At 29.1% G+C, this 9,980-nt stretch overlaps 1 protein-coding gene across 1 annotated transcript; it reads left to right on the forward strand.

The window, feature by feature from the left end:
* Positions 1 to 421: 421 nt before the first annotated feature.
* On the forward strand, positions 422 to 4,049 carry LOC107645491 (Integrase-type DNA-binding superfamily protein). Its single transcript, XM_088491749.1, has 8 exons — positions 422 to 761; positions 1,161 to 1,243; positions 1,482 to 1,570; positions 1,739 to 1,812; positions 1,886 to 1,936; positions 2,426 to 2,484; positions 2,652 to 3,283; positions 3,490 to 4,049. The coding sequence occupies exons 1-8, from the start codon at positions 544 to 546 to the stop codon at positions 3,541 to 3,543; spliced, it is 1,260 nt and encodes a 419-aa protein (XP_088347875.1). The 5' UTR covers positions 422 to 543; the 3' UTR covers positions 3,544 to 4,049.
* Positions 4,050 to 9,980: the final 5,931 nt, after the last annotated feature.

Raw genomic sequence — 9,980 nt, forward strand, 5'->3', positions numbered from 1 at the left:
GTGAGATTAGATGAAAACTTAATTAATTTGATAATTGAAAATTTTTAAATAATTTAATATATTTTTATTATTTAACTATTTTAAACTATCAAATTCACATCAAATAACTACAGTAAATTTCCACCGTAAGATTAATGATTTTGACTGATTTTCCAGCTAAATGATTGAGATGAGAGAGCAGGTGGCATGGTGGCAGGTTAGCAGGTAAGTTGCCCCAGCAGGGGAACCAGAAACCCACGTGGCACCCAACATTGCACCTTCCTCCCAACTCATAATACTTTCAAAACCTATCAATTTACATTCTTACCCTCACTCAGTCCTAGCCGTTACACATCATCTAAAAACCCTCCACAACAGCGCCCTACAAAGGGCATTTCAGTAACTCCACAGCATCACCCCCTTCCCCTCTTAACAGTTGATCCATTCTCTATCTCACTTCACTCACTCACACTGAAAACCAAAAACAGAAACAAAACGCTCGCACACTGAAACTCTTCACTCTCTCTTTCTCTCTCTTAGGGTTTTGGTTCTGTTGTTAACGTCATGGCTTCGTCTTCCTCTGATCCCGGCAAGTCAGATGCCGGAGGCGGCGCTGCGGACACGTCGGAGGCGGTGGTGGCAGCTGCCAACGATCAGCTTCTGCTGTACAGGGGACTCAAGAAGGCGAAGAAGGAGAGAGGCTGCACCGCCAAAGAGCGTATCAGTAAGATGCCACCGTGCGCCGCCGGCAAACGCAGTTCCATATACCGCGGCGTTACCAGGTTTGCTACAAATATTACTAACCGAATTCAGATTGCGCGTTAGTTCTGATCTTAGTGTGTGCTAAACAGAAGGTTGAAATGAAAAATTGAGATTTGCTTTGTGCTTTTTGTGACTTAGTAACTGTTGCAACTTGCAAGTTGCAACTGACTCTGATAGACTAATAACAATAGCTTACTATGTTATAGCATATTTGTGTTTTCGTTTTTTCGGGTTAGCTTAAGTTTAAAATAGCTTGTGAATAAAAGAAATTTTCTATAGATGATTATTAATCCGAAATTATGATGCTTTTACTTTTAATTATGATTTAAGGTTCTGCTGATTTATTTATGAATTTTTGTTACGAGTTTTCTTTATGATTTTGGACTCATGTTGGAGTGTCATGAATGATATATCATTAGGCATAGATGGACTGGTCGTTATGAAGCACATCTTTGGGATAAGAGTACGTGGAACCAGAATCAGAATAAGAAAGGGAAGCAAGGTTCTGCTCTGGATATACCTTCCTCTGTTTTCTGTTTTCTGTTTTCTGTCTCTTACTAATTTTGTTTGTAAATATATGAAGGTATTTCTTAATACTAACGTTGTTTATATGTTGTGCATGAATTTATTGGTAAAAAATTCTTTGGGATGCCAGTTTACTTGGGTAAGTTATCCCTTTTCCTTTGGTTTTTCTTTCTTTCTTTCTTTTGTTGGTAAACGAATGTGTTTGTTTTCAACAGGAGCTTATGATGATGAGGAGGCAGCAGCTAGAGCATATGATCTTGCTGCTTTGAAATACTGGGGTCCAGGAACGCTTATTAACTTCCCAGTAAGATGATACTAGTAGTATTAATTTTAAGTAAAATCTGTTCTGATGTTCCTAGATGAAATTGATGCCCTGCATTTTTTTTACTGCTTCAGATTTTTCTGGCAAAATATTATTTGGAGATATTTATAGTTTATTTATTTATTTTTAAGCTTGATTTCTGTGCTATAGGTGACTGATTATACAAGAGATCTTGATGAAATGCAAAATGTTTCCAGGGAGGAATACCTTGCGTCTTTGCGTCGGTGCGTTACTACTTAGCCAAAATATTTCTTTAACATGTATCATACTGCTGCTTACCCCTGATGCTTTCTGCAGGAAGAGCAGTGGTTTTTCAAGAGGAATATCAAAATACCGTGCCCTCTCCAGGTGCGAAACATCAAAGTTCTGCCAGAGGCGTCCAGTAATAAATATATACACAATCACACAAAGATGAACACACAAATAAATTTTTACCTGTTGTCTTTTTTAATTTGTGCTTGTTCTCTGCCAGAAAGCTGTGTTATGCACTCATGGATAAGTTTGTTCCTGAGCTTTTCTGGCACATAATTTTATTTTATTTTATTTTTTTTTAAATAATAATAAAGCGTGTCTAGGTTGTGGATAGCTATTTTTCCCCAAGTTTTGGAGAGGCAAAAAATCCCTTCAAAGTAACTAGAGGTTCTTAGCATTATTTTATGCCCCAATTAGATTGAATAATTGTTTATGTTTATTTATACTTTAAATTGTCTGACTTTAATATTAGATCTGTATTCTCGTTTCCAAGTCTGTGTGGTTATTTGATCTAGTTATCATCCACTTGTGTATGATTTTTAACTTCCAACATTTTATTTTGCATGTGGTGATACTAAAAAATAGTCGATGGGAGCCGTATGGTCGTATAGCAGGATCAGATTACTTCAATAGCATGCAGTATGGTATGTTCTAATAAGTTTTAAGTTCAGTTTAATCTTCTAATAAAAATGGAGTTATTTTGTAGGGACCTTCAATGCCTATTGAAAAGAAATTTGATGAAATAATTTGTTAACTCTTCCTGTTTTATAATCTTTTTCACTGATGTTTAACATTAACATTAAAAATACAGGTGATGATTCAGCAGCAGAAAGTGACTACATGAGTGGTTTTTGCATAGAAAGAAAGATTGATTTAACAAGTCACATCAAATGGTGGGCATCTAACAAAAATCGACAACCTGATAGTGGGACAAGATTATCAGAAGAAAAGAAACACGGATTTGCTGGAGATGTTTGTAGTGAACTTAAGACACTGGAGCAGAAAGTGCAACCTACTGAGCCATACCAAATGCCAAAGTTAGGTCAGCCTCACAATGAGAAAAAACATAAAAGTTCTTCAGGATCTGCCTTAAGTATTTTGTCACAATCCGCTGCTTACAAGAGTTTGCAAGAGAAAGCAGCAAAGAGACAGGAGAATAGTACAGAAAATGATGAGAATGAAAACAAGAATATAGTCAATAAGTTGGATCATGGCAAAGCAGTTGAGAAATCATCAAATCATGAGGATGGAAATGACCGACTTGACATTGCAATGGGAATGAGCGGAGCTTTGTCACTTCAAAGAAACGTTTACCCGTTGACTCCATTCTTGTCTGCCCCACTCTTGACGGCCTACAACTCTGTGGATCCATTGGGAGATCCCGTTCTCTGGACATCTATTGTTCCCATACTTCCAGCTGGCATGATTTCTCGTACAGCTGAGGTTGGTATAAACTAAACTTATAGATCTTTCTACATTGTCCAATGGGGAGTTATAAAAGTCTTAAATATGAACCAATTTGTTATATTAATAATGTCTTATTAAATCCAAATGAAATTCGAAAAATACATTTAGAGGATGTGGTAAGATGAGAATTTCTTCAAGATTTTCTTGTAGGTTCACCTTACCAATATCACTTGGAATTGCAGGTTACCAAGACTGAGACTAGTTCAACATACACTATGTTTCAGCCAGAGGAATGAATCGGACACTCAGAAATCTCTGACTGAGAAGAAGGGCAAGTGCCTCAAGAACCGAGTTTCTATCAAAGTTGGGCAGTAAAAATGTTGAAGAAGCTCAAACTGGTCCTAGAGAATGCTCTCACTGATTCTTCTGCAAATGGATAAGCACAAGCATTCTCATGGTAATACAAATGATATATACATACATAGAGAGAGGGGTTTAGCATAAGTTTTACATGGGTTTAGTTCGTCCGAGAAAAATAAATTTTACCTGATGTTTATTTCAAAATTCAAGATCAGACGTGTATCAGTTGATATCTCTATCATGTATATTACACCAACATTATCGACAAATTTTGATTTAATTTGAAATGTTCTGTACAGAATAAGTGGTAGAGTCATGCAATAAGGTTATGAATTAATATGCAGAGGATTTTCTGTATTGCTCAGGAAATTTGTTATTTTGGCATTGATCTCCCTCCGGGAATGAGATGAATTACATAGTTTACAGTTTAAGTTTTAGTCAAGAGAGATGTTTAATATTTGTATTATGTTTTAGTAAGGAGTGCAACATTCCTTATTTAGTAAAGAGTGTTTAAGGATGAATCTTTAGAAATATGTTTTTTTAAATATGCACTAATCTTGCATTAAGGAAAAAGGGAAATACAGGCTCAAATCAACATGCCAACATTGAAAAACTGAACGTTTTGATGGAATATGATGAAATTTATCCGCAGCAAAGGCTTGCATCAGACGGAGACTACTTATGAAACATGCAAAAAAAAAAAAAAAATTAGGTCTTTCGCATTTCATATCAAATTATCAATCCATGCATAGTTCATAGCATTATTATTAGGGCATTTTAAATTCTGTTGTACTATGGTTTTCAAACACGAGACGAGTATGAGACCGCTAATTAATTAAGATAATAGAACATGCCATTAATTTAATCAACAGTGTAACTAACCAACCAGGGTATCAAGTATCAACTATCAAGTATCAACCAAGGACAACTAATTATTAGGTAGATTGCAAACAAGCCAAAAAAACATTTTAAGACCAAGTGAAAAGAAACATAAAAAAAAAATATTTAGAACCAAAAGAAAAGAAACATTCGAAATCTAATAAAAAAAACATCTAAATTTATTGTTAAAAAAAAATCAAAATCTAACAAAAAAAATATTCGAAATCTAATAAAAAAAATATCTAAATTTATTGTAAAAAAAAATCAAAATCTAACAAAAAAAAAATATCTGAAACGTAACCAAAAAAACATGTAAAATTATTGTAAAAGAATATCCAAAATCTAATAAAAAAAATATAAATTTTAAACACAATAAAAGCTCTTTTAATTATGATAAAAAAAAATATATCACTTTTGGAGGTTTCTTATACTTAGATTTTGAATGTTTAAATTTTAGAAATTTTAAACTTTTTTTTTCTAGAAATGTGCAATAAAAAATAAATAAAAAAACTATTAAAAAATAACTTATCATTTCAAATATTTCTTATACCTGAATTTTAAATATTTAAATTTTAGAGATTTTAAATGTTCTTCTAGTAATATACTATACGATCAAAAATAAATAAAAACAAACAATACTTCTAAATTTCAAATGTTTAAATTTTAAAAGTTTTTGATAATTTTTTTTCTATAATTTTAGATGTTTTGTTTTATTAAGTTTTGAATGTTATTTTCTATGATTTTATATTTTTTTTCTATTAAGTTTTAGAGTTTTTTCAATAATTTTAGATTTTTTTTATTTAGTATTTTGTTATAAAATTGACTAATTTATTAAAATATTGACTAAAAAATGTGTTGGTTACCTAGACTTTTTCTTTGATCAAACATATCTTAGTCTCTAATTCTCTAGCACAAAAAATTTAAAATCGATTAAAGAGGAAGTTTTGTAAAAGTTACAAGGAAGAAAAATGTATATTTTACAAATAGAAAAGAAGGGAGTGTCATTTTTGCATCTCTCAAGAGAGGAAAGTAGAATTTTCTCCATAAATAATAAAGCTTCTACCAAAATCTTTCCCAGAGCCCAGCCATGCATGCACACTACATTTCTAATTTTTTGAGTGGTGTATTAAGTATGGATCCCGTTAGGAACACAATGGACTATTTGTATATAATGTGTACAATGGGCTATTGAGTTACAAAATAAACATCCTCATACTAACTAGAATAACCATCCGAGTACTAGCGATAATAAACATCTTCTCAAAAGCTTAAAATTATATATCTAATACTCCATAAACCTCTATTGTACACATTATATAAATATTCTATTGACTTCTCATACTTTTCTATTAAGTATACATTCCGGAGGGGGGACTGATGTAAACTCTGATTTTGGTGCTTTTTATTGTCTTGAAATATGGAGAAAATTATTAGTGGAAAAAAAAGCCAACTCTTAAAATATCGACAAATTAGTAGTTAGGATCTGCAATGTGTACCAAGAAAATAAGAATAAGAATTAAGCCAAAATTCGAGCAACGTGTTGATCGAGTTACTATAGAAGTAATTAAATTATATAATAACTGATTAGTCATCATCCATAAGCCAAGTTATTTTATTGACCAGCTGTCATTTGTTGTTATTTCTTAACTTGGAACTTTTAAGTTTCAATAACTTCAAATTTCTACGGCTAAGTGTCAAAAAATAAATAAGGTTGATACCTTTTCCACAAAGAAATATTTGTCCTCCCCCTTGTCTTTCAAGATTTTAGGTTTTAGACCAATCTTGCTCAAATGCTGAAATAGATATCGTCTTTTTCGTTTTAGACATTAAAGTCTTTTTTTAGTACATCAATATTAAGAATATTTAAATCCCTTATATCATACCCAACATTCAATTTCTTACCATCTGAAATTTACTTATTATTTAAGGCATAACGAAATAATTTTAAGCAATTAAGGCATCTTTTTCTTCCATGGGAAATTTTATGTGGAAAAGAATGGAGTGATGAAAAAGGGATGCAACAACGTAATTCTTCCAATAACTACTTATTTACTTGGTTGGGAACACAATCTTGAAAATGACTTATGAGTTATGAGATGAAATATGATTGAATGAAGAAATGACATTCAATTTTTGAGTACAAGTTATGCCATTCTCCTAAGTCTTAAACTCTTAAATCAATCTTAGTCCCTACCTCAGCCTCAAATATCTATCTAAATAGTAAGTATCAATCACAAAATTGTTGGATATCTTGACAGCTAAGGGATAGCTTTTTGTTTTTCTTTCCTTCTAATTTTTTGAATTTTCAAACAAAAAATTATAAAAGAAAAAAAAGAAAGGAGATAGTTACATATATTTTTTGGGAGACATTCCGATAAAGATGCTTAAAATGTCTTTTTTTTAAAATGTTTGTTATTAACTAAAATTTAATACATATAATTGATTAAATTATATTATTTTTGTCAAAATTAGATCAGACAAATTGATTTAGTCAAAAAATCGGTAAACAAAACCTTAAATCGATTTAAATTAATATTCTTTTTTATAAAAAATGACTACAATAACCTTATTATAGAAAATGACTAAAATATTTTTATTATATATTTTTTTAATTTTATAAATCCTAAATTCTAACCCTATAACCAAACAAAGAAAAGAAATGGGGTTAGAATTTAAGATTCTTTTATATATATATATATAAAAGAATATTTTAGTCATTTTTTAGGGTAGAAATATTGTAATTATTTTTTATAAAAAAAATATTAATTTAGACCGATTTAAGATATAATTTATCGATTTTTTGGCCAAATCAATTTATCTGATCTAATTTTGATAAAAATAACATAGTTTAATCAATTATATATATTAAATTTTAATTATTTAAAAACATCTTTAAAAAAAGATGTTTTAAGCGTCTTTATCTAAGTAGCTCCCATATTTTTTTAGATATTGGTAAAATTTTGGTGTACAATTCAGTTATTGAATTTTATGGTATTTTTTAAAATTTAGGAAGTTGCACAATACACCCTGCGTATATTGACGGTCTATTTCCCACATATTGTATATTTTAAATCATGTTCCGTCCTTATAATTTTATAAAATATTATAAAATTTAATAATTAAGTATTACATTAAAGTTTTATCAATATCTAAAAAATTTAGCTAGCTAACTACAAGTAATAAATAAAATATTTATTATTTTTATTATTTACGACAAATTTAAAGAATAAGAAGCACAAAAAGGCAAGAGGAAGTAAAAATAAAAACAAAAACAACTTATCTTCAATTTTTTCCCTTTATTATTTTGGGGTAATACATTAGTTTCTTTCAAAGGGAATATGCTCTCTAAAGCTTCGTTGGGATAGAGAACTATTCTCCAAGTTGGTAACCATTTAATTTAGTCCATCACATATTTGATTAAAATGTAAGAGACAAACCACAAAATTGGAAAAGAAAAACACACACACAAAATAAAATCGTGTTCAATTAATTCTGTTTGTTTATTTGCTTCGAAAAGGCACATTTCTTTTATTTTATATTAATAAAATAACATTTATTTTTGAAAAAAAAAAATGCACATTTCTTTTATCTTATTTTATGACAGGATAACTATTGAATAAATAAATAGGATTTTATACTTTGGTTTTACTTTTACATCAAACTTGATATATCTAATTAAATAATCATAACAGGGTATAAAAAGTGAATGGTAGCACTTTATTTTTATTTTTTTAAATACATATAATATACATTTGTTTGCTTGCCAATCTTTCTTAATTCTTACCGGATTCCCCATTGATAAGGATTAGAAAATTTATAAGATTTTATTTTTTGCTTGAAGTCCAATAAACAATAATTAAGAACGTCTCTTAGTATAAGAAAAGAATCACAAGCAGGGGAGAAGGAAGATTTGAAGCTTCAAACTCAATGATGAGCCATTTACTCAGAGACAACAATTTTATTGGTGCACCAAACATATTTGATGATATTTATATGAGGTCCAATAATTAATTTGTATTCCACAATTAACTAATCAGCAACTAAATTATTAAATATTAATTATGCAATCTATTTGTCTGTGTGCGGAATGAGATAATGGAATATATTATCTTTTAATTCTAAATAATCTTTTGGATTTTTTAAAGAAAAAAGTAATTTTTTAATTATATAAATGTGTGAATATAATTCTTTTTTTAAATACTCATATTAGAAAAAATAAAAAATATTTTATTCTAAACAAGAAATATGTTACTTTTTAAAGATATAAAATTTAAGAAGATTTTAATAATTTGTCTAATACACAAAATATTTCTTATATTTTCTATCTAAATACAAAATTATTTTTGGATTTGTTTTGATGAGCATTTAGAATTATTTTCAAAATATTATTTTAAAAATAAAATACTTTGATGTTTGAAATATCTCGTATAAAAATATTTTTATTTATGAATTATACTTGAGTACAATAATAAAAAATGTTTTTTCTCTATTTACATATTCAAACATTTTTCTAAAATTAAAAAATATTTTTTAAAAATGAAAATGATAACTTTTAAAAAAAAATATTTCTATTGTTCTTACGTATACTTAAAAAAATTTGTCATACATAGTAAAAAGCCTAAAAAGAATATTTTTTATTAAGAAATATTTTTCTTATAACTCAATGGCAACCTTTATTCTAATTGATTGATGTATTTATCGCTAAACGGCAAATATTTCACGCACAGTTGTGTAGAGTCTCTATCTCTATTTGTGATTGCCAAAATTGACCGATCAACCCTCTTAACCACCCAAACCATGTTGCATGCATTGAGAATATAGAATAATGTAGAAATTCAGGTACCGTCGACTTCACGTGAAATCAGATAGTCATTAGATAATTTTATTGATTTGACTAAATTTTTATCTAACAACTCTCAAATATCAACTTCACGTGAAGTGAACTTCACCTGAGTTTTCACCTAATCAGTAATACATTGATTCAAGTCTATAGTTAAATTAACATATTTTTTTTTGGTGCACTGTAGTGACATATAATCAAATATGGAGCAAACCAAACAAAAAATAAAAAATAATAAAAGATCATCATTCTTTTTAAAAAGAAAATTGAGGTGTAAAACTAAAACTAATATACGAAGGGACGGCTATAAAGTGAACAATAATTAGAGTCATCTCTTATCCATTTTAGTTATATTAATAATTTAATATAAGTCAATTACCGACCAATCCCAAATTCCCAACCTTTAACGAGAACAATAGAAACATTTATCTTATCTTGTATATTTTTTTTGCACAAAGCTCATAATAAATTATGAAAGAGAAAGTACAAGGAGCTAATAAAATATTTATACAATATGTATAATAGAGATTTAGAAAGTATTAGAGATATAATCATTAGTGTTATCTTTTTTTATTAGCTGAAATTTTTGGGATGAATAATATCATGATATGATATTAGAACTCTAAATCCGAAAGGTAAAAAGTTCGATCCTTG

The sequence above is a fragment of the Arachis ipaensis genome, chromosome B6, assembly GCF_059453495.1.
Source record: "Arachis ipaensis isolate K30076 ecotype BB chromosome B6, ASM5945349v1, whole genome shotgun sequence".
Taxonomy (NCBI): domain Eukaryota; kingdom Viridiplantae; phylum Streptophyta; class Magnoliopsida; order Fabales; family Fabaceae; genus Arachis; species Arachis ipaensis.